Here is a 25975-nt window from a genome sequence, read left to right on the forward strand (position 1 = left end):
ATATAGAACTCTAGCATGTATATAATCCTCACACCTTGAGGTGTCCACGTGCTGTCAACGGGTCCAAAGAGCAAGTCGGACATCATCAGCAGACACTTGAACCACATTAGCAGCTAATTTTCAATTTCATCCTTGTTACCTTGTCAAGCAAATCAAGCGATCAAGATTTATATCTGTTGGTCCATCATTCACGCGATCAATTCATATTACTGACAGTGCGAAACGGCTAAAAACGCGTGAAAGGGGGAGCTCTTATAAACGCTGGCGCGTGTGTCGTCTGCTAGTATAATCACTCTTCTGTCAAAGGAAGTACGTTTTAGTCTCCAGTCAAAGATGGCCGCGCCCAGTGAGAAACTTATGAAACTTCTACCTTTGGTCAGAGATTATGCACGTTCTTTCAATGGGATGTTTGTATATTCGCTTCGGGAAAAGAATCTCAGTCAATTGAGAACTCGGAGGAGCAAAATTGGGGTAAGTACGATCTACTGATATCAATATTAACACTGACAGGACGATTTGCTACAGACCGGGGCAAGGAAATGGTTTTGATTATGTTTGCCAGCACCATAAGTATACTTTACTGGCATTAAAACTAGCGGTTATATTTGTTATAAGTAAGTCAAGTTGGTATACATGTATGCATGTTTTGTGTCGATTGTGTTTATAATACATTTCACATATTGGTCATAAAATTACAAGTCTACCTTGAGCAACAGTGTGTCCATGGTGATCAACATGACACGTTGATAATATTTATAGAGGTCGCAACTCCTTGGACAAGGGAATACTTTATTGACAAATTACTAGACTCATGTTTTCAGCGTAATTAAAGTATGTTTTGCAGTCGGTATATAGACAAATACAGAAATTGATCATGAAAATAACCAAGTTGCAGGTGCAATCACAAAACAACTGATGACAATATCTGAACACCTATCAAGAGGATAAACTCCCTCTGCATTTCATTTCTATTCCCAGATTTGATAAGTATACAATCTTCTTTGTACATGTACATGGATATGTAATATGAAGGTAATGGACAGCAAAGATCACTGTAATGTATTATGTATGAAACTTGTCATTGGAGATGCTGTGGAAGGTGCTTCATTGATGATAACAATAACAGTTGATGGTGGCTTTAAGTGTGTAATCATCTCCGCATTCTCTGAATGTTTAAGACTTGTTAGCTTGTCTGCAAGGGGATATATAGTTCAATTTAATATTGTAATTGGTATTATGATGACTATATATTATACTAGGTTGGGAGGAATTTACTTCCCCGTTACCCACCCCCCTGCTCAAGTACCATCAGTTGGTTTAGAAACATACGTACAGCATGTGATATTAGTAATGTTTTACTGAAACTCTGGCAAAAAGTATTTAGATACATACATATATATATAACAATCTTATCATGCATTCACTGAAGTTGTCAGAAAATAAGCTTTATTTTGCTCAAACATAGAGAATTCAGAAGAAATGTGTGCACAAAATTTTGTTGAAAGTTTGGAATGCAGGATAATTTTGATTTTAAAAAGATTTATCTTGATCTAGTTGCCATTCTAACGTCTTGTTATTTGGGAATTTATAAACTACCCCATTCTTATTAATTGGGTTTTACTAAAAATTAAGTTCTACAGTCTAGGATGATGCATTAAAAATTCTTCTCAAGACAAACTTCTGTTTCTTCGAGGATCAGACTTGAGCTATCTTTGTGATACAAGGTTTTTTATGTCACCTATATCAATATTATAACGTGCAGCATTTAACACTAAAGGAGGATCTCTTGTTATTTTGACAAAATTAGTTTCAAAAGCATTCAACAGTACACAAGAAGAAATAATCTTTTTTAATGTTTCTAGCCAATCTATGTTGAATTGAGTTCATGAAATGTAAAGAAAATTGAAAACATTCTAGTCTGCCAGATCAAGCACCTTTTCAAAGTCTATCAAAAGTAGAATGTATTGTATTTCTATGCCCTCTCTGTTGTAATCCAGGTTATCATTCACTAACCGGTTATCATTCGCCTGTGTATCTGTTAGACACAAACCTGTCTAATCTTCAAGCATGATGCTTGGCAAAGTTTGTTTAGTTGCCACTGGGGCATTTTTGTAAGATATGTTAAATAGTGATACTGGTCCTCAATTTGGAAGCAAATGTATTGGTACACCAGGTTTAGGAATGTATGTGAATCAAACATGTCTAAAACCATCAGAGGGGTTCTGATAATTACAAGAATTTTGAGTGCTACGTTAATGCAAATTATAATAGCTATGTCATTGTAAACAAATATTATTAAAGGATAAGAGTCGAGGTTCCCATGTCAAAATTGCTTTTTTAAATAAAAAATCAACCAGCAGGCATTTGATACGAATCTGTATATACTCCATTCAGTAATGCATCAATCTGGTGAACTCTGATAACTGAACTCTTTAATCCCCTTGAATGTCTTTAGTTTGGTTTGTAATGGAGCTGCTGCCATCTTAGATGATGTATTAAGGAGGCAAATTGGCTGCCTCATTTTCCCTTTGTCATATTTTCTTTTAGACAGTATGTTATTGAACAGTGATGGACTGGGTCCATGTTTCTGCTGGTGAACTGAAGTCCCTGAGTTTCATCATAAGCTTGGTAGCATTTATCTGTGCTGAGTCATCTGCGGCTGAGACAATAAATACCACTCCCACTGTACTGCCCAAAGAACACATTAAATCTTCCCCAAAACCTATAAGTAACGGAATCAATGCACACAAACACATTAAATGCAATTAAAAATTGATATTGTTTTCTAAATTAAAACAATTGGTAAATGCACAGTCTTGTCACTGGATTGTGTGGTCCATCATGAGATTGTGTGGTCCAGACTTGCTTCTGTGAGGCAAGAGTACTATGGAGCGTCATGCAGGAAGCAAACACTTGTTTTTATGTAAGTTGTGAGAGTGTCTAGTGCTGCTTCTAGGGCAGGACACCCTTTTCACAGACACCTGGTGTTTCAAGGCCCCATTCATGTAATTTTCATGGCTTTTTGGTCTTTATCACCCAGTGGACACTGGATGGGTAGATAATTGAGACCGAAAACTCCCTCACTCCCTTGACATTCTATAATGGTAGTAACTGATAGAATGTCATATCTGTGTGCATCATTTCTAAATTACAGAAGATTAGGAATTCTCTAGTCTACCATCTAAGCCATCATCATTCATCTGCCTTTTTCATTGTTTTTCAATGCTGCGTGCACTTCTCTTTACATCAAATTCACTTCTAGAGATAAAGATACATTTCAATCTAACAATCTCAGTATCAGTGCAGGCATGAAACCTTTGGAATTGTTCAGTTTCAGAAATCCGACACAACATGCAGTGTTGGGGAACCCCGCTGGTTACATATTAGTTATGATTCACTTGCATGTTCATTAATTCGAATCCCATTCCTTCTTGGATTCAATTTGCTATTTGTGGTCACTAGAAACAAATACTTGGAAAAATTGTTTTTCACATGGAACTAGTTTGATATTTATCAAAGTGTGATACACAAACTGGAATATATTCAAGCTAGTAACTACAAAGTCCATTATTATGCTGTCATTAGGCTGTAAACAGCATTGTCGCGATGTATTGCTTTTTACCTTACGAAAAAAATATCACTGAAATGATTTAACCTAAGCAAATACATATTATTTTATTAGACATAAAGTATTCATGAATATATTTTTGTATTAGTTACCCTATATTCATGAAACATATTGTATTTGTCTCATAGGGTATTCATTGCAGTCCTGTTAAATAAATTAAAGCGTCTGCCTATCATCGTGATGACCTGGGTTTGTTTTCCCTCTTGAGTATAATGTCTTAAAGGGTACTAAAACTCAACTTAACAACTTTGCAGATTTCATAGTTTGGTTCTGTTTGTTTTTTTATTACAAATTCTTGACCAATATTGAATTTATAACAGAAGATAAAAAACAGCAGGTGAAATCGTCTCCCAAATGAAACCTTCCACTACTGAGTGGATTCCTCTTACTGAAGTTATAACATGTTAATTATTCTCAGTACCAGACACATGACAGAATTTGAATGATCGGCCTGTGCCCAGTTTACCCGCTTCCACCTCAGACTTTAAAATCATGACTAAAGATATCTGGATTAATTCTTGCCAGGCATTCATTACCTTGTGTCAAGCATGTATTGTTATAGGTGCAAATTCACCTGAACATGGTGAATAGTAAGACAATTATCTCGCCTATGAGATAACTTATTGGTGAATGTCTCCCGCAAAAATAACAGGACATATTGAATTTTGAACCGTATTCACATACAGGTACACTACTGCCCTTACATAGGTGGGCAACCCATAACGCAACCTGTGTGCGTCGCGTTGGCCACTCACGTGGAACCCGTGAACCATGCGTGTGAGGTGTGACATGGATGTGAGTGTCGTTGGTCACTCATGTGCAACTCATGACACACGCATTTCGGAGGTAACAAACTTTCGACCAAAGGAGAACCCATGTTAACCTAAAATTGGAGGTCGTAACAGAGAGATCAATTTTAAATTATCTATAGATGTGATTTTGAGTGTTTGGAAAGAACTGTGAAGCATTTGCTCCAGCAAGAAACAGAACACCTTCTCGACCCTTTTCATTTTGCCTACAGGGCTGGGCAAGGTGTCGAGGACCCAACCATCAATTTATTAAACAATTTTTATAAACATTTAGAACTTCCCCTTTCTATGTACGAATTCTGTTTGCTGACTTTTCTTAAGCTTTTAATATCATCCAGCCTCATATCTTAATGCGAACGCTCTGTAATATGTCTGTCAACCCATGAGTTATTTATGAAATGGATAGAATCTTTTCGTGTAAATAGACCCCAATTTGTAACTGTTAATAACACCCAATCAGCAACAACATTCATATCCACTGGTGCCCTGCAAGGTTGTGGTCTTTCCCAGGTTTTATCTATTTTGTATACAGATGACTGTATCAATAGGTTTTCACAATGTTTAACTGTACTGTTTAACAGATTACGCCACATTTGCTGGATTTATAAGGCATTCTGAATGACCATCGCTCTAAAATCATAAAATTTCTTGATTGGTGTAAAATTAACCTTCCTTAAATTAAATGTTAAGAAAACAAAAGAGATGGTTATTGATTTTCGGAAAAGTAAAAGTGAGCTGTTCCCAATTGCCATTGATAACGAAACCATAGATAGAGTTGAGGAATATATCTTGGCACAGTGATAGATCACCTGGAACAGTAATATTGATTACATCTACAAGAAAGGACAACAGTGGCTATACTTTTTATGTCTTCTTTGTTATTTTAGATTGACACAACCATATTATCGTTCTTCTACAAGCCTTTTGTTCATAGTATTTTAGTTTTCAATGTACATTGCTGGTACGGGGGCGTGTGCCTGTTCAAAATCGATGCCAAATTTCCCAGATTGTTAACACAACCACTAAAATTTCTGATGCAAGATTTCAGCATTATTTACAAGCACCAAATTGAAAACAAAGCACATAAAATTTTACATGACAGCACTCATGTCCTATTTCCTGAATTTCAACTTCTTCCTTCTGGCCTGCCACTGTGCACACCGATATTAAGAACAAACAGGGCTCGAAATCTCCTTTCATCCCAGTAAGCATCAATGTTTTAAATGAATTATTTTAATGTTTGTTAATCATTTTAAAATACTTTACCAATTGTTTCAAACTGTTATCTTATACTTATTATACTTTTAGTGTTAATGTTCCTCAGCATAATTTTAATGTCACCACTATAGTGAGTGAGTGAGTGAGTTTAGTTTTACGCCGCACTCAGCAATATTCCAGCTATATGGCGGCGGTCTGTAAATAATCGAGTCTGGACCAGACAATCCAGTGATCAACAGCATGAGCATCGATCTGCGCAATTGGGAACCGATGACATTTGTCAACCAAGTCAGCGAAACTGACCACCCGATCCCGTTAGTCGCCTCTTACGACAAGATAGTCGCCTTGTTATGGCAACACCACTATAGCACTAAATCTTAAATATTTTATTGTTTATTCATCATTTATTGTTACATTGTGTATTAGGCGTCCTTGCGAGCTATTTTACTAATATTTAACATATGTATGGGTGTTTTTGTGGTCTTATGTATATATTTGTTGTATTGTATGTGTGTTCAATGTTGATATGCAACCATGTACAGGAAATTTCCTTTGGGATAATCAGTCAATCAATCAGGAAAATATCAGTGATATGATCAATAAGACCAATCTCATATATATGCAGGACCTTTGGTTTCTACATGTTTTGACATGGTGTTCTTGTCGTTTAAAGGTTTGTGTAAATTCACATTAAACAACAGCGGCACGACTTCCAGTGAGTTTATGCATGAGGTTCGATGGTGCAGTGTTTTTTATTGGATCTTAATTACTTAATGATGGCTTCGGTCCTTTTGTGTCAGCTCCATGGCCATGACACTGGGAAGAGCAGCACTTAATTAATCAAAGTCGGTTACATCAGGAAGACACACATGAGGGGGAGGGTTTTAATAATTGTGGTTCCACAGGTAGAGGCCATTATTCATGAGTGCGGAGTCATAATGGCTGCAAGGAGAGGGGAAAATTAAGCGTTGACTGCGTAAGTTAAAACTGAAAAGTAGTGTTGTTTTCACGGGCCCGTTGAATAAACTGCCAGCACTACTATCATATATCATCCAATCAGTGGATGCGATTTGGTAATCACAATGTATACATTTTCAACTTACATGACTATATTTTAAGCTTGGAATAGCATGTGTTTTTTCAAGTATTTGTCAACTGTGTTACTCTTTCAAGCCAAAAAAATAATTCATGGTAAGATTCTAATCACTTTAAAATATGCTGACACATCTTTGGTCCTAAAGTTGCCCCAAATGCTCATCAGAACCAGCATGAGAAACTGATTTGAGAGATAGAAGCTTGGTCTTACATAACATCCTCTGAATATGACTGGGTATGTCAGTGTTCACGAATAGCGTCTGACCCTCTGACAAATCCGGCAGATTCGCCAACGGTCAGACAGAAGTCTACAACCCGCCGGCCCCAGTGTCTGACTGTATATTTCACAATGACTTTGACTGAAGTTGTTTAATGTGACATGTGACACTTGTTTGCTGTTTATAAATCTTATGTTTGTTAATAATTTCAATGTCAATTATGAGAAATATTAAATCTGAAATGTGTGTATAATTTTATTCCATGGGTCCTATGCATTTTCAATGGGTCAGACAGACATCTGAAACTTACAGGACCCAATGTCCTGTGACTTGGAAACACCATTCGTGAACACTGTCATAATGTAAATGTTAGGAGTCTCTGCACAAACAAATAACAAATGGAAGACAAGCGTTGTAGATTTAACACCATCAGGTCACTATTGCTTCACTGAACATTTATTTACAAACATTGGCTGCGTACAGCAGTTTTGCACATACCAAGCTATATATTAACCTATATGACTGAACCAACTGAAACAAAAGAATGTAAATCTCATACTTTGTGCTATAAAAACAGTTGAATTGATGATATCTATAACATCGCAAATTTGATTTTACACGATAAGATACATTATTTGATATTTGTGGATCGCTGTTGCTGGTAAATAAGTAAAGAAAGAATAATACTACATTACGGGTGACATTTATTGCACAGACTTTAATTGCATTCTGGCCATGAAAAGAGATCAAGGCGATTACGTAATATCGGCCAATGAAGAGTTAATCAAGCAACCAACTAATCAATTAGCATTCAGTCAGCACGTCCTACACTAGTACTACACTGCATGCACGGTTTATGGCTGATTCAGCGAAAATCCTTCTTAGGCTACGGAAAAAGGCGTTCTCACAATCGATCCTAAAGGGGCAGTTGGTTCCACACAGTTTTCGTGCTATCGGCACCATATTACAAACATAATAATAAAACAAAGAGAGGACACGTCTTTATTCCGACCAAGCAATATGAAACAATGTAGATAGCAAGGAACAAATCATTGAAGCTGGAACAAGTTGAGCACCCACCTGACAATTGACTCGTATTAGCATGTATGAGTGCAGCCCACTGGCGCTTGCCATTGTTAGCGAAGGGGTCCCAGGTTGTCCGCGATCACGTGTAGTGCAACTTACTACTTCGACGTGAGAGTCTTTTGAGCAAGGCATGTGCAGATATGTGCGGAATCAATTAAATCGCGTGCACTAGCCTACATCTGCTCTACCTTTCACAAACCAATGGGGTTTGCTCATTGCCATGCACCTACTACTTCTCGTAAACACTTTCTCTGCGTCGGCCTAACTTATCCTTGTTTGCCTGTGTGTCTGAATGTCCCTGAATCGTTAGACAGATCAGTTTAGGTGAAGCATGTCGGCAACATAGTCAGCAGACTCAGTGTGAGTGGTGAGGAGCTGCTCAACAAGGTTGGACGTCAGGGTATGAAATCTGGAGTCTGTCAGTCGGTATTTTCTCTTGCTACGGGTGCTCACTTCAGTAGATTTTCTCTCCCTTCTTCCTTCCAACACGAAACTTGTACCCATTGAAATATACATTAATAATTTAATATCACGTCCAGACTCAATGAAAATCAATTGTACTTGAAGCGTTAGGTATGGTGTTTGGTACATGGGTGTTAGTACCCTTATATATTAGTGCTACTCCCAGTTAAAATGAAAACACAAACTCACCATTTAATTTAAAGTTGAATGAAAACACAAAGTTCATACATGCAATTGGATTATTCACTAATCCCAGTTGAAATGAAAATTCAAATTCAACGTTTGCTGACAGTATTGTTGTTTAATAAAGCTCTTCAGTGTGTACTGTGCATACACCAGCTTGAAAGTTGGCCGTTGCAACTAGTGTCCGGATTAACTCAGCATCATTTTATAGTACAGTGATTATAGAGTTTTGTGCGATCGGTCCCAACTAATGGATTAATACAATCGGCCAACACTGCATACACTACCAACAACACAGAATAGTGCTCAAGTTTTCACTGGACACAAAACACACCTTACACTACAAACACTTCCAAACCCACTAAATAACACCCAAACCTTCAAAACCTTAGGTATGTTTCTTATCCAAACTGGCCTTCTAGTTGTAATGTAACCAACTAGTGCTAACTTAAAAAATACAAAAACAAAACTTAAAAATAAACAAAACAACCACCAACCAAACCATCCTGTAGTTCATCCCCCCCAACCACTTCTGGCAAATTTCGGAAATAAATTTCATGCAAATTTAATTATACAACCGTAACGCTATTAGTTAGATTCAACTGAAACTTGGTCCCATGTTACATGCATGGTACATGTGTGTGTCTCGTTGTGGAGTGGCATCCAAATCTGTAAAATTCACACATACTTCTCTTCAAAAGTTTAGACTAGAGGTGTGGCGATACGGAAATGTCATGATACGATACGTATCGCGATATCCTGGAACGATACGATTCGATTCGATGCATATCATGATATGCTATCTTTACTTATTTTCTTTAAAAAAAGTATATTTTGATAGCAAGTAACAGTGTAAATTTGTACATAACCGTCAATTTCTAGTGTACATTAACAATTTTAAGGTCAACGATACCTATCACGATATGAACAAATGTATCGATATATTTATTGTCAGATAAAGTATCACGATTATCGATACTACGATGTATCGTCACAGCTCTAGTTTAGACTCACTTAAAACACTCTCACTATATGTTATGTATATATATGATCACATCGAAGATTGATTTCACTACTAACTTGGGGGAACCAACTGCAAACTGTCTGCAGATGAATTGCACGAGGATCATGCATCATATTGCTGAAAAGCATGTGCACATATCATGCATGTGTACAGTTTTGCTTAGAATTCACCAATTTTCACTAATTTTCATCATTTACTCATGACAATAATCTTTTCAACGTTATGAATTTGTTTTTCAATACATCAGTTCATGTGTAAACAGTACCTTTAAACAGTATGGAAATATTTTGTTTAGAACAGTTGCCTGAAGTAAGTGGCTATATTTACACCAGTGAGTCTGAAGTTTTGATGAGAAGTATAGATGCTGCAGTTTGAGCAAGATGATACTGCGAGAAACCCAAATGAGGTACATAAAAACATAGATGTCTCCCTAGACAAAGACTAGCCCACACCCATGTGAGGGAGGAAGGGAATGTCCTGCTAACCAGACACCAATGAATGGTTATCACAATGTTCTTTTTGTGTTACAAATTGTTACCTTCACTCCCTGGCCATACATAAGTTTCCGATGTGGCTGACGCTATAACATAGATCACATCTTGGAAACTGTTATTGCCTCTAGTGGTTCATCATAGGTTCTGATGTCCTGTGTAGCTCGCAGGGGGGCAGTGGGGTATCCTACTGGTTATAGCATCTGCTCGTCTCACTGAAGACCTGGGTTCGATTCCCCAAATGGTTGCAATTTGTGAAGCCCATTTCTCGTCCCCCGCCATGATATTGCTGGAATATTGCTAAAAGCGATCCATACTCACACACTCATTACTAACAATTCAGGTTACAGATTGTTAATTGTTTTTATTAATTATTAACAACATTTACGTTAGATATCACATTTCACACATTTACTAATGTATGCAATGTTGTGGTTATTGTAGGAATAACAGAAATAGTATTTACATTCCATGTGCTGCTTCTTGGATTCGAGTAACAGCCAGGGAAAACCTCTTGTGACACACTGCTGCATATGTGCCTGTAACACACACACACACACAAACATGTTTGTTTGGGAAGCTGATAATTGAATGTGACTTCCAACACATTTACCCGACATTTCAGTGCTTTTAATGAATATTATGATGCTTTCTCACACAGAAATTAATTTAATGCCACACTGAGGAATATTCCAGCTATATGGCATCAGTCTGTAAATAATCGAGTCTCGACCCAACAATCCAGTGATCAGCATCGTGTGCAGTGAGCATTGGGATACGATGACGTGTGTCAACCAAGTCAGTGAGCCTGACCACCCGATTTCCTAAGTAGAAAGAAAGGTTTGGGCTCAGCAATTTATTAGTATTCAGAAATCTTGCTTAAATTTAACCCATTTTCAGATCTTTCATTTTCAAACATGTAACTCTCTATTTTATTTCAGAAGACAGCAAGTGAACATCATGGTCCTTCCAAGAAATCATCATCTGGCAATAAACTTCCTCTTGTCTTTATACCTGGGCTAGCAGTGGTTAAAGCTGCCAGTTTTGGATTTGGGATTAAGCCAGCCACAAAAGGTAAATGAGATGAGATACATGCAGCCTCTACTGTTACAACTTATTTCAGATGTCTAGTCACGTGATCAACATGATCCTAATAAATCAATTAATCCATTCATGCATCATTACTAAGTAATCAACCTGTCAAGGTCCGGGTTAGAATGTGCCTTCAGTAACCCATGCTTGTCTTCAGAGGCGACTAACGGGATCGGGTGGTCAGGCTCACTGACTTGGTTGACACATGTCATCGGTTCCCAATTGCGCAGATCAATGCTCATGCTGTTGATCACTGGATTGTCTGGTCCAGACTCGATTATTTACAGACCACCGCCATATAGCTGGAATATTGCTGAGTGTGGCGTAAAAGTTCTTACTTAGCACTTCTCTGTTCAGTATATGAACTACAAAGTACAAGTGATATCCGATGGCTGTAAATTATGGTGTTGGGGTGTCCTTGTGGTTAAAGCATTGGCTCGTGATGCCGAACCTCCGGGTTCAATTCCGCAAATGGCTACAATGTGTGAAGACCATTTCTGGTATCCCCAACTTTGATATTGCTGGAATATTGCTAACAGTGGAGTATAGTTAATTTGTTAAGGCATGTTCTATATCTTTTCGAATTTTGAAAAAAGAAACCAAAAACAAATAAAACAAAATAACCCAGGACATTTAACATTACAATCAGTTAATGCTCTTGAAGATGCTCCATATGAAACCCGGTCCTGGTACATACTGCTATTTCCTAGTCAGAAATTTGCTTTCCTTCTAAATGTGCCCCATGAAGACTCTTGTTTGCGTAGTTAGAGTCAGTCTTCATTATCCAGCAAACCAACATGTTTAGAACTGCTACATGCTCTCTCCACACTTGGAAAATGTTTTACTTTCAGACTTCGTTATTTGATATGTTGGAACATAGTAGATAAATTTGTGGGTTTTATTTAGTGTAGCATGTTTATTTCATTAAGTGACCTGACAGTTGATTCTTGCAATCAAGAAAATGTCAACATGTTAAATCTGTGTAAACATTTACTGTTATTACTTTTATATTTTTATAAATGTTTCATTAATTTGTTTGTTTTAAACATATTTTATTCATGAGAAAAGGATCGGGTACAAGTTATACAACTTAGAACACCCTCTCCGTAGTATTTACATAGTATTATTTACATTCATTCTACAAGATGGACAGAGAAGAACAGAACAGAAATATGGGAAAAAGAGGAACAATTGCAACAATTAAGAAAATCGTTTTGAATGACAAATATATGTTTGAACAATTTTAAATATGTTTTGATTTATGTGAACAGTCAGATCTGCATTGATCATTAATTTTCCGACTGACAAACACTTACAAATAAGCAGATAAGAGTGGAAACGGAGCACACAACTACAGAAGCAAGTTTCAACCAGCAATCTTATGTGTGTGATCTCAAGTTGGATTATGGTCTAATAGATTTGCTGTTACCACCTGTTCATGCTGTGTTTTTGTGTTGACCAGAGTCCCCACCGAGTGACCCAGCTGCAGCCCAAACCCAGACCATTATTGCTGAAGCCGACCGTCTCTATGAAGACAATGATCCGATTCAGCTGTACAATTACCTCATCCAATTTAAAGACATTGAAAATGATGGAATCTTGTGGCGCCTTGCTAGAGCTTCCTGTGATAAAGGAAAATTTCTTGGAAAAAAGGACAAAAAGCAACGACGTGTTTGTGTTTACGAAGCATTTGAATATGCTAAGAAGGCACTTGCATTAAATAAAGAAAACTTCGCATGTCATAAGGTATGGATGTTATATTGAAGTTAATTTTAGTGAGAAGTAAAATAAGTTTATATTTTTACAGGAATAAACATGATGATCATGATGAGGATATTTTGAACTTTCAAAAGAACATGGTTTTGTAAGGAAATGATTCAGAAAATAACCAAACATATCAAACAATTTATGAAGTCTTTGACTCAAGCTGATCTTTCATATGACGTTTTGAGTTTTTCATGCCTTTTGGTCATATTTATGTTCTAGATTATGTGAAGCATTTGACAAAAATAGATCCATCTTTTCTGTTACTAAATCTGACATTTCATTTGGAATTGATCGCTATCTATATTTATAAATGTTAACGAAATAAGATACTGGGCAGTTTGTGTCAGACTTTTTACAACAATTGATCCATTTTTTCTTTTACTTTTAAATATGACATTTGGAATTGATCGTTATCTATAACGGAACTGAACACAGCCCATTTTTTGTTGGCCACATCTATCTTTCATTACTTTCTGTTCTGTTCACATGTCTTGACACAAATTGATATTTTCACTTCCTTGCACTCAGCACATCCATAATATTTTTGAAAATTCCAGAAAAGATAAATACTTTGTTTTGCTGTTTGTCAATTTTTACCAGTGGGAATTTATAATAATTCATGATTACACAGTGCCATTTAGAAAGTGGTCAAATGTAACATATGTTATATACACGATTACACTTTCTTAGTAAAGTACAGATTCTAGTTCTGGGTTGGGTCCCATCCGGGATTCGAACCCACATCCTCAGAGTCAGGCACCTAATCGCCAGCACACAATCGGCTCCCACGTCTGAAAGCTATGATTACACAATGCCATTTAGAAAGTGGTCAAATGTAACACGTTATATTCGGGATTACACTTTCTTATTAAAGTACAGTGGAAGTCGCGGTGGCTGAGCGGGTTAGGCGGCTGACTTTGTGTGCTGGCGATTAGGGGCCTGACTCTGAGGGTGTGGGTTCAAATCCCAGATGGGACTAAACCCAACAAAACAACTAAAATCTGTACTTTACTAAGAAAGTGTAATCCTAAATATAACATATGTTACATTAATTTAGTTGTGGAATAATACTGCTGTCGTTGGTGCTAAACAGGTGCATACTAGTTTAATAAAAACATGTTAAATAATAGAATACCAAATTTTAAGTTAGTACTTTGGTGTAACTTAAACAATTCGAGAAATTTGTGAGAAATGTGTTCAAGTGTTGGAAGTGAGTTCAAATCATAGTTTGTCAGCTCCATATATATATGACACTCACTCACTCACTCCTGAATATTTTTGCTGTTGTATATTAATTCTAATTCTGGGCCTTTCGACATTGGTTTCAAATTAAGGACCACAATTCAGTCCAATGAGTTCCACAATTCAGAGACAAGTAAAAATCAGGAAAGTCTAGTGACTTTTTCTTATGCCAATTTTACAATTACTTTAGATCATTTTTGTGGACGAATGCTGAATATCACTGAATAACAACTACTGGTGACAAAATTGGGTTGGATGTATTTGTAAAGGCAAAGCTACAGAATAGGTAGGGAGTGTTGTGATGGAAGTGAGCTGATTGTACCTAGATCTCCATTGAGCTCTGCAGACAAAAACTTGCATATAATATGCCATGTGATTAAGCAGCGCTGTCTTCAGTATGATAATTAGAATGCTTCTATGGTGACAGTCAACTCAACTTGATCATCATTAATTCCCTGGGCTCATGAATTGTAATCAGGCTGTGGTGCAGATTAGATTTCCCCACCCACCTGTTCACCACTGTAGAACAAAATCTGTCAATTTGGATACTTGCATGACAGAACAGGAGGAATGAAAAGAAGGGAAATTGTTTTGTCAGATAGGCAAATATTCCTGGACAGCCAAACAACATGGGAACAGTGCAACCTTTATTAATGTGTGGGAAATGTCTGGATGCTTAGGTTTCTGGATTGCCTGAAACAGACCTCTGATGGGACAATATCATTTATCTTACCTCGCACATAAATGTCGCTTTGTGATTGGCTGAGCACTCTTCTATTATTTTCAATGTACCCCGCTTACAAGCGAGTAACATTTCAATGTACCCCGCTGTCAATGGCAACTCATTTGGTACCTTGTGGTAGTAATTCTTTATCTCGAATAACATTGAATCACATATGATGTACGGAAATTACTGATGTTTTGTGAATGCAAATCGATGGAAGGGAGATAACTCTAAATCTGTTTTTCTTGTCGGTAAAATCTAGCGATGGCTACAAAAAGATTTGTACCTGTGCTTCAGGTACTCAGGGCTCAGGGAACATAAACAAACATCGAGGGTACATGAACCCATGCCCCCCTCGTGACCAGTGAACAACTTATAATGTATCATGAATTCTTGTTCATGATTCAATACATGTAACAGTACAATATTTGTATTATCATGCTTAGTATTGCAATTCAAATACAGCATAAGCAAACATAATCATGACTTTGATGCTAAATGTTTCCTTTAGTATAACTGATATTGAGACAACTCTGAAATATGCCAGACTTCTGTTAATTTTGTATTATAGTTTAACAAAGAACAATCTGAGATATTTTAATTTCCAAGACTTGGTATTGCAGTATTGAGTTCCATATCGTGGTACATTGGTGTATCATTTCAGTCCAAACTCCCAGCAGTTAATTGATGTGTCTTAAACATGCATAGGCTCCAAACTTCATTCCTTTATATCTCACTAAACCAAACAATTTCTAAAAGAATATAATTACATTTTCATCAAGATGGCAGTTATAAAATAATTTTTATCTAGTTTCATTTCTGGTGTAAAACCATACTCACACTCCTTTATCCAGTTTAGTTTAGTTTGACTTTTAAATGTACAGTAAATTTATCAGAGCATTCCAAGTTTTATGCAAAACCTTTCTTTATTGAAGGTATGTCAGACCAGTTTACACACCTAAAGACAGCATCTAAGGAATTCGTCTCTTTCAGAAACAGTTCATTCATGTTTTCTTCAGATAGCTGTAGTTTAGTTTGTCTGATAAGGAGTGATGCAATCTGTTATGGGATGGAAACGTTTAGAGTACTTCTGTACTCATATGTCCAAAATCTGCAAGTAGTAGAAAAAAGGTTCATGGTCGGTCATATCTAAAGAATTTCAAAACAGTGTTTTATTTGTTTCTGTATTAAACCTGTGAAGATCCGGGTTAGAATTGGTCTTCACCAACTCATGCTTGTCGTAAGAAGATCGGATGGTCAGGCTCGCTGACTTGGTTGACACATGTCATTGCATCCCAATTGCGTAGATTGGTTTTCATGATGTTGATCACTGGTTTGTTTGGTCCAGACTCGATTATTTACAGACCGCCGCCATATAGCTGGAATACTGCTGATTGTGGCATAAAACAACAAACAATCAATCAATGTTTCTGTATTACGAACTAATTGGGGGTCCCAAGAGGTCACTTTGCATGTAAGCCCATTTCCATTAAGTGACAATGCTTGTGATGTTTGACTGTGGATGTTTCAGTGGTATGCGATACTGCTGGATTACACAGGGGAATATGAAGGCACAAAGCAGAGGATATCCAATGCATACACAGTCAAGGAACATTTCCTGGTAAGTTCCAGTACAACACTTTATGAATTATTTGCTAAAGGTGATATTGTCGGGGCAACAAATTGATCTCTCTGGGGGTCTTTGGTTGGAACTGGTCGGCAGCAGCCTATGCTGAATGTACAGTGCAACTTAATGGATTGGGTAGTGACTTCGTCGACTGTAGGTCATTGTGCCCTGATGGTATATAATATAGATAGATGATCGCTATCTATCACTGGATTGTCAGGTCCAGAGAGGATTGTTTACATCTCAGTATTGTGGAGTTGTTTTCAAGAACAAACCCTTGGGTAGCCTAGTGGTTAAGGCGTTCGCTTGTCACACCGATGACCCGGGTTCAATTCCCCACATGGGTACAATGTGTGAAGCCCATTTCTGGTGTCCCCCGACGTGATATTACTGGAATATTGCTAAAAGTGGTGTAAAACTCACTCACTCAAGAACAAACTGAGTAAACCACAGAATAGAATTCCAGAGTTTAGAAGAGGCTGAATATTGTTTCACTCATCTTTTGTATTATTTGATAGAAAATCTGAACATATATCTTGTCCCAATTTGGTGTATACTATGTGGAATTTTCTACAAATTATCTAAGAAGGATCAGATATGTTCAGTTTCATCATATTTTTAACAAAGATGTTACCATGGTTACCAATAGCATGTTATGATTTCAGAAAGCAATAGAGTTGAACCCCAGAGATTCTACCTCCATGTACTCAGTGGGATACTGGTGAGTGTCTCAGTCTTAGATATGGAAGCAATTTACACAACACTTTGTCGAAGTTGATATGGATCCTGAGTTAAACTGTCAATTTGTAAGGTCATGAAATACATATTATATTTGACAGAGAAGAAAAAAGGAGTTCTAGTTCCTGTGTGTGTTGTGTTTTAGAAGATTGTAGTTTGTCTGATGCTGTAGTTTTGTGCCCTGTGACGTGAGCTGATGTTCCTGTGTGTTGTATCTAGGTGCTATGCATTTGCTGACCTGGCGTGGTACCAGAGGAACATCGCTGCTGCTTTGTTTGCCTCCCCACCCAAGTCTACCTATGAAGAGGTGAGTGGCAATCGGGGTAGTGTAGTCAAGTTAAGTAGTAGTAGCTTTCTGTTTTGTGATAACAGGATTGGGTGGTCAGACTCGCTGACTTTGTTGACACATACCCGAGATTGTGGATTCGAATCTAAGTTCGACCCTAGTACGTTCCCAGGTTTTTCAGAACCATACCCGTTCTCAACTCCTGAAGATCCGGGTTGGAATTGATCCTCAGCCAACCCATGCTTGTCATAAGAGGCGACTAACGGGTTTGGGTGGTCAGACTCGCTAACTTGGTTTACACGTCATCATATTCAGATTACGTAGATCGATGCGCATGATGTTGATCATGGGATTGTCTGGTCCAGACTTCATTATTTACAGTCCTCCGCCATATAGCTGGAATACTGCTGAGTGTGGCTTTAAACAACAAACCAACCTACCAAATTCCTATTTGTGGGTCTTAGAATTCGGGAACTCTGTTTAGTGGACATCAGTGACCTCACAACGTTTAGGAAATCAGCGTCATGTGTTGTCAGATTTACGGGTTTTATTGAGTATTCAGTCCCAGGAAATCACATTTCGTGGTGTGGAGTATAAGTGAGTGAGTGAGTTTAGTTTCACGCCGCACTCAGCAATATTTCAGCTCTATGTCGGCAGTCTGTAAATTATCGAATCTGGACCAGACAATCCAGTGATCAACAGCATAAGCATCTATCTATGCAATTAAGATAAGATGACATTTGTCAACCAAGTCAGCGAGTCTGACCAACCAGGGTTGGGTTGCTGAAGATCAATTCTAAACCGGATCTTCATGAGTTGTGGCGAATGAGGATAAATATGGCCATATTTGAAACTTCGTTTATGCTATGATTGATTGATTATGATTATGATCTTTCAAATGATTGCTCTTTTCATTGTGTCTGTAGGCTCTGGAGTACTTTCAGAAGGCTGAGGAAGGTAAGATATTCATGTCTGTACATATGTATGCAGTAAATAATTAATAGTTGGCATGTTCCTTGATTTGTGTTGCTTGTCAAAAGATTGTTTGTATATTTTTAAAATTTTACTTCTATTTCTGCAGTTATTGTTTTTTATATATATTTTATTAGTAAATAAACTTACTGTGACTTCAATGTAGAGGTTTCAGATGAGGATTTAATACAGTACAATTCATGATAATTTGAGTTCAAGCAATTAAGATGTGTCATAATGCAGTTTGAAACCTCTTTAATTGAAAACACAGAAGGTTTATATACTTTCTACCCTGCCACAATGACAACAAAGGCAAACTTTCATAGCTTATAGAAAAAGTTGAGTGACATCCATAATTGATACTTGAACCTCTTTACTGAGACACAAACCACATAGACAGATATCCTGCAAGCATTATTCAAACTGACATCCCAAGAAAAATACAGTGACCTATATAATATTGTTTGTTTTTTCAAAAGTAAACACCGCTGTTATCACATCAGAAAGTACAAAAGCACTGCCATGATATTGCTGGAATATTGCTAAAAGCTGCATTAAACATTTACTATATTCATTAGAAACGAGAAAAAATTGAAGAAAGAGAAAATCTTAAAATATTTTCATTTCATAAAGTAAAAGGTCACATAATACTTTTGTGTCATACTCTTCTTTTGTTAAGGGAGGGGGTGGGGGAATGGGGAAGTGGCGGTTGGATAGCCTAGTGGTTGCAGCGTTTGCTTGTCACACCGAAGGCCCGGGTTCAGTTCCCTACATGGGAACAATCTTTGAAGTCCATTTCTGGTAGTTCCCGGCCATGATATTGCTGGAATAATGGTAAAAGTGGCGTAAAACCACTCACTCACTTGTGTTATGGCTGTATGCAGATATTAGGACCTTGTATATTGATGTTGTATATTGATTGTGGTGCTAAGGAGTAGCATGCTGTATGTTTGTGTGCCTTGATTCCAGTTGACCCGGGTTTCTACAGCATGAACCTTGTGATGCTGGGAAGGACGTACATGCATCTAGGCAAGCCTGAACCTGCAACCCACTACCTGAAGCAGGCCATGCAGTACCCAGTCAAGACAACTGATGATGAACAGGTACACAGAATACACAGCTTTTTCAATATTGTTTTCTTTGTCCAACGTTTCAACCTCATAAGGGGATTCCTTCTGACCTTAACTAATCACCTGATATAGTATGAGATATTATGAGTAATATACATGTACAGTACTTGTGTCACTTCCAGTATTATTGTTGAACTCATCTTTGTTATTGATGCACTTCCAAAGTTTCTGTTGCTCTTCCAAAGTTACTGTTGCACTTCTTCCAAAGTTACTGTTGCTCTTCCAAAGTTACTGTTGTTCTTCCAAAGTTTCTGTTGCTCTTCCAAAGTTACTGTTGCACTTCTTCCAAAGTTACTGTTGCTCTTCCAAAGTTACTGTTGTTCTTCCAAAGTTTCTGTTGCTCTTCCAAAGTTACTGTTGCTCTTCCAAAGTTACTGTTGCACTTCTTCCAAAGTTACTGTTGCTCTTCCAAAGTTACTGTTGTTCTTCCAAAGTTTCTGTTGCTCTTCCAAAGTTACTGTTGTTCTTCCAAAGTTACTGTTGCTCTTCCAAAGTTACTGTTGTTCTTCCAAAGTTTCTGTTGCTCTTCCAAAGTTACTGTTGCTCTTCCAAAGTTACTGTTGCACTTCTTCCAAAGTTACTGTTGCTCTTCCAAAGTTACTGTTGTTCTTCCAAAGTTTCTGTTGCTCTTCCAAAGTTACTGTTGCTCTTCCAAAGTTACTGTAGCAGTTCCAAAGTTACTGTTGCTCTTCCAAAGTAACTGTTGTTCTAACAAAGTTGCTCTTCCAAAATTACTGTTGCACTTCTTCCAAAGTTACTGTAGCACTTCCAAAGTTACTGTTGCTCTTCGAAATTACTGTTGCACTTCTTCCAAAGTTACTGTTGCTCTTGCAAACTTACTGTTGCTCTTCAAAAGTAATTATTGCACTTCCAGATTTAGTTTTGCAATTCTAGAGAGATTGGTATTTGGACTATATCATATTCCATTTTATGTAGCATTTTGAGTAGATCTCCTATTTTCAATATGGACATAGTTTGAAGTCTTTTTAAAACATACTGTGAACCTTGTATATGTTTCATTTTAATGTATTTATTGTGCATTATGATTATTATTTTGACTGAAATTAATTCTCTTTTCAGGCTCACAGAGAGGCAGAGGAATTATTGAAGAAGTTAGGAGTGAAGCAGTGAAAATATACATTGGAAACCTCATGAAGCAAAATGTTAAAAAAGCAGATAATTTTGATGAATGCCGTATGTGGTATTTATAAACATGTAATATATGCATGACTGTATCACACACTTCTGTCTTGTTACACATGTGTGTTTTAAACCAGGTGAATGAGAGTAATAGGTTCTTCTGTGACTGAGAGAGAGATGTGTCAGTATTGCGTGCAAGAATCTTCTCATGAATATGCAGTCTGTTTGAATGTCTGTGTTGATGGCACAGAACAAATTATATAGTTTGTGAAACTCTTCTTCATCATCATCCATCCACAACTGACTGCCACAGGAGACTGATTGCTAGCATCATCGTGCTTTTACTGTAGTAGCTCAGGGTAAAACTAGATCATATTACACTGCACATGGGGGTGGAGCATACTCTGTTTCTCATTTACATATAAATAAAAAAGTCTGAAAAATGATTTTGAATTTTCTTTTGATGTCAACTGTATCTACTTTTGTAGACAAGAGTTTGATGTTTCTTGGCAAGCCACAGATTTTTCATCTTTCTTTGACCTATATTAAAATATATTTGATATCAATACACACTTAGGTGATATTCTGTATGGAAAATGTATAGAATTATAACTGATGTCATAATGCCACTGATTGAATAACTGGTAAATAATGTCATCTTGATAGTTATCAGTCTACGATCATGTCTAACCAACGTATTCATAAATTTCATAAGGAAGTTGATATTGTTTATCATATTGTTGTAAACTGTCAGTAATTTAATGTGGGTGATGTGGAAGCTCTGATGTTGATGTGAACATACAGACTGATAACCTTCCTTTGTTGGTATCATTATCCATGACATTTATTTGTAAATTTGAGAAAATATTTAGTTTATAGAAATGTGTTTTTCTTACTCCAAGTAGGCATTTTGAAATTTCTTTCTTTCCATAAGAAGACATAAAGAAGAGTGTGTTTGAATTTCATCTATGAGTAAAACTGTCAGCTGTGGATGAATCCCAGATTTTACCATGACATTATTTTTGCAAAGCCAGTACTATGGTTTGCATTAGTTTATTATTGTATTTCTTCCACACTCAGCTCACATGTCCTGGTAATATTAAAATACTGTTCAAAGGTCAACCTATTCTTGTGTTTTAATTTTTTGACATTTTTTGAAAAGTCTGAACTGAGTAATCAGCTGTCATGGATACACATACTTTTGTTTACTGCTAATTCCATGCACCTAACCCCTACACCTTCTACCTTAGTTAACTGATTATATATATTGTACATACTTTGCTCTCTCTTCTCTCTGGGGGTTTACAACATGCTCATTAGATAGTAGAAATGCTTCATTGTGGAATGATATTCCTTTTATAATTGTGTGGTTTTTTTTTCAAATATTTTTCTCCCAATCTGACACTGTAATTTGGGGTGATTTACTTGTGAAGTGAAAGTTCCACAAAAGCCTTTAGTAAATTTTATGTTGTTTCATTTTTGCTTGTAATAGACAACCCATTTGCAATATTTTCAAAGGGATTTTATATGGAGACTATTTATTTTATCAGGTACCACTGCAAGACAAGATAGGTTCTGAATGACATAGATGAGCCTAAATATAAAGTAAATGAAAGCCACCCACCCTGCCACAATTTCATTTTTGGGCAGATAATGTATAGACATTCTGATGCTTAATGGTTTCAAACCTTATCTGGGACCATTTGTGTTTCAGTGAAAATCTAGGACCTTGTCGATAATACATACAAAATTGGTCTCTCATGCACACTACATGGTGACTACAAATTGTGTTTGACAGATTGTATTATGTACTTCTAGCAGGCTTAATTCAATGAAATGCCAGTGAACACTCTGTTGGATAAGGAAGACCTATTATCTGATACCACCTAATACAAAACAGCTACACCAGATCAATGGTCAGCTAATGGGGAAATGTTTATGTTGTTGTCATCTCTGTTTGTCAAGATGAAACACTGATTGTCACTAGCTTGGCTCATTCATAGGAAATCATTTAAATGGGACCTCAATCACCTCCCACATGATGACCTAGTCTGTTAGACTGTCAGTGTTTTCCCAGAGGTGTTTCCATACATCTATGGTAGGTGTTCAGGTTGCTGTAGTTTGGACAGCACCAAGGCCATAAGCTTTGAAATGTTGTAAACACATAAATTATTGTTACCTTGCATGGTGTTGATGATGTTGACGTGGAATTGATATGCCCTTTTACTCAGTTTTTATATACTGCTTTTAGCTGTTTTGATCACTCTTTCTGCTGATTGGACTCCATGAAACAGGATAGCTCACTGATAACAATCACTGTTTTTAGCAATATAAAACTGTTTCTATTTTCAGACCACTTTGGCTTTTAGTAACACTTAATGACGTCAGAAAATAAGAGATTGTTTTTACTGAATGTGTGAGTGAGTGTTGTGATAAACCAATTTTTGGTTTCTATGGTAAATATTATTTGCAGTCATTTTTATATTTACATGCATTTTTTTTTCACATATTGATTATCAGGACCAGGGGCCCATTTCGCAAAGCGATCGTAGCGCTATGACTGTCGTAAGTCTATGTTAAAGTATGGCAGTTACCATCACCTTAGCACTACAATCACTTTGTGAAATGGGGCCAAAGATGTTAAGGAAAGCACAAGCATTACTCATTTTATGATACCTTTATGTGGGTGACCCTTGGTATAATTTGCAAATGCAAATCAGTATTCTCCAACCCACATATGTACACATGAGCTGGTATCATTTTGTCAGCTGTATTTTAGCATGTCCATGTGTGTAGTGTGTGTATTTATTATTTTATCAACAGGAACAAATGTTTGGGAACAAGTGCACTCACTGTTTTTCTCCATCCTTTATGTTTTACCATTCATTGATACACTGATATGTTTAGACTGTTCATTGACGGGTGTGGTTCTCTGTCTAAGAGGTTGTTCTGTGTGTTGCTGACCCTGTGATCAATAAATTGTTCAACTCTCATCGTGTTTGTCTTAAGTGAATGATGGGTTGTGCAGTATTGTTGTCACCTTGTGTTGCTATTTTCATTCTCAAACGTATCTATGATCGTGTTGAGACTTAATACAGTCCATTTGAATTCATTTGTTACTGATGAATTGCTCACTAACACGAAAAACTAATGATTGCAACAAAACCAAGTCACATGAAATCGACAGACTAACTCTGATGATTTGTCTCATAATTTTGGACACCTGAATAAAAAAGATGTTTAACAAACGATCATTATTATGTCTTAATTTTCGAAATTTCAATTTCACACGTGCAACTCGCACACCTGGATGTACTACCAGCAAGTGGTACCCCTCGTAAAAAATAGCGAAAAGTGACAACATAACAATGATCGTTTGTTAAATAACTTTTTTATTCAGGTGTCCAATTTTTTAGACAAATCATCAGAGTTGGTCTTTCGATTTCATGACTGCAAAATTTTGTTTTGTGGCAATTTTTAGATTTGTGTTAGTGAGCAATTCATTGGTCTCAAATTAAATCTAAAGGACTGTAACAGAAGACCAACGAAGAGCTACCGAGCTCTGGAACATGTACACACTTTACAGTTACAGAGACAGGATCCCATAAAGTTTACATTTTAATCCCAACCACAGTTTAACATGCATATGCAATCTTGTGACCTTTCTCACTATGGGGATATTATCTGTGGTTGTGTAATTTGTCTGGCTTTATATTTTTAAAGTGTATACATATACCACAGTGCGGATGGCCTGTTATTATTTAGCAAAGGTAGCTTCTTTAGAAGACAACATAAAGGAATCTTGGTTTTCTGTTGATTTCAAGTGACATGGTGTTTGAATTTAGCTTTGGGTAGACCCAGTAGGCTTTCTGGTGCTTTTTACTTCTGTAAAATTTGAATTGAAGAAAGGAAATGAATTCTGATTGTATTGTGGTCTTGAGCAAGTTAATTACCTGGTATTTTTCATTTCTCCTAGAGGTGTGAAGCAGTTTTAATGTGAGTGTGAGACCTGCTTTTGTAACCCTTATTAGTGTCTGGTTATTCTGTAAGTCTTGGCAACAGATGTGTGTACAAGACTCTTCATGGTAGGTTACAACCCTGAACATCAGGGTCAGAACTGGTCTTCAGCAACCCTTGCTTGTTGTAAGAGGCAACTAAAGGGATCGGGTGCTGACTTTTTTAATGCATGTGATCTTTTCCCAATTTCGTGCCTATGATAATAATGTCAATCACTGAATTTGCCAGGTCCAGATTGATTATTTACAGACCACCCTCTTATAGCTGGATTATGGCTGAGTGCAGCGACAACAAGTAAAGGTTGAACTTTTAAAGCACTTTTCGTCATTTTTATTCTGTTATTAAGATCCAGGGCCTAGATTTTCGAAGCTCTCTTAGCACTAAGATAGTCGTAAGTTAATGTTAATGGATGGCACTTACGACTATCTTAGCCCTAAGAGAGCTTCGAAAATCTAGGTCCTGGTTAGAATTGATCTTCAGTAACCCATGCTTGTAAGATGCGACTAACGGCTTCGGGTTTTCAGGCTTGCTGATTTGGTTGACACATGTCATCGTATCCCAATTGCGTAGATCGATGCTCCTGATGTTGATCACTGGATTGTCTGGTCCAGACTCGATTATTTACAGCCCGCCGCATATGTTTGGAATATTGCTGAGTGCGGCGTTAGACAACAAACCAAACCAAACCCGAACAAACATCCCAACCAATCAATATAAGCCTTTAAAAAGCACCTGCACAACGTTCTGTTTCTTGTACCCGTTTTACACTTTCAACGTGATGTAAAACAAAACAAGTCGTCTCAGTGTTTGTTATGGCGGGTCCTCAACTTTATACATAGTAAATTATGCCTCTGTGAATACTATAGCTTGAATCATTTACTGTACAAGACAATACTGCTATTTAGATTTGTAGTCACTCTACCGTGTGTTCAATAATTATTCAATTGAAACGGCGGCGAGCAAAGTCCCCAGATATATAATTCATTACATCCCGGAAACCGATTCCCCTGGCTACCGTAAGTGACC

At 37.0% G+C, this 25975-nt stretch overlaps 1 protein-coding gene across 1 annotated transcript; it reads left to right on the top strand.

Annotated features, from left to right (window-relative positions):
• Positions 1-23925, top strand: LOC124260341 (regulator of microtubule dynamics protein 1-like). Its single transcript, XM_046694629.1, has 9 exons — positions 1-471; positions 11156-11288; positions 12769-13052; positions 16571-16660; positions 17332-17387; positions 17624-17711; positions 18617-18647; positions 19632-19765; positions 20873-23925. Exons 1-9 carry the CDS (start codon positions 334-336, stop codon positions 20921-20923), a joined length of 1005 nt encoding a protein of 334 aa, XP_046550585.1. The 5' UTR covers positions 1-333; the 3' UTR covers positions 20924-23925.
• The last annotated feature ends 2050 nt before the right edge of the window (positions 23926-25975 follow it).

Source organism: Haliotis rubra, unplaced genomic scaffold (assembly GCF_003918875.1).
Source record: "Haliotis rubra isolate DU_JTF1 unplaced genomic scaffold, ASM391887v1 Scf76, whole genome shotgun sequence".
NCBI classification, from domain to species: domain Eukaryota; kingdom Metazoa; phylum Mollusca; class Gastropoda; order Lepetellida; family Haliotidae; genus Haliotis; species Haliotis rubra.

What these genes read in the sequence shown, in the direction of transcription:
- LOC124260341 (XM_046694629.1), top strand. Translation starts at nt 334, where the DNA reads ATGGCCGCGCCCAGTGAGAAACTTATGAAACTTCTACCTTTGGTCAGA. An exon ending in AAAACTTCGCATGTCATAAG is followed by an intron (nt 13,053 to 16,570) that starts GTATGGATGTTA and finishes TGGATGTTTCAG; the next exon opens with TGGTATGCGATACTGCTGGA. An exon ending in CAGTCAAGGAACATTTCCTG is followed by an intron (nt 16,661 to 17,331) that starts GTAAGTTCCAGT and finishes TTATGATTTCAG; the next exon opens with AAAGCAATAGAGTTGAACCC.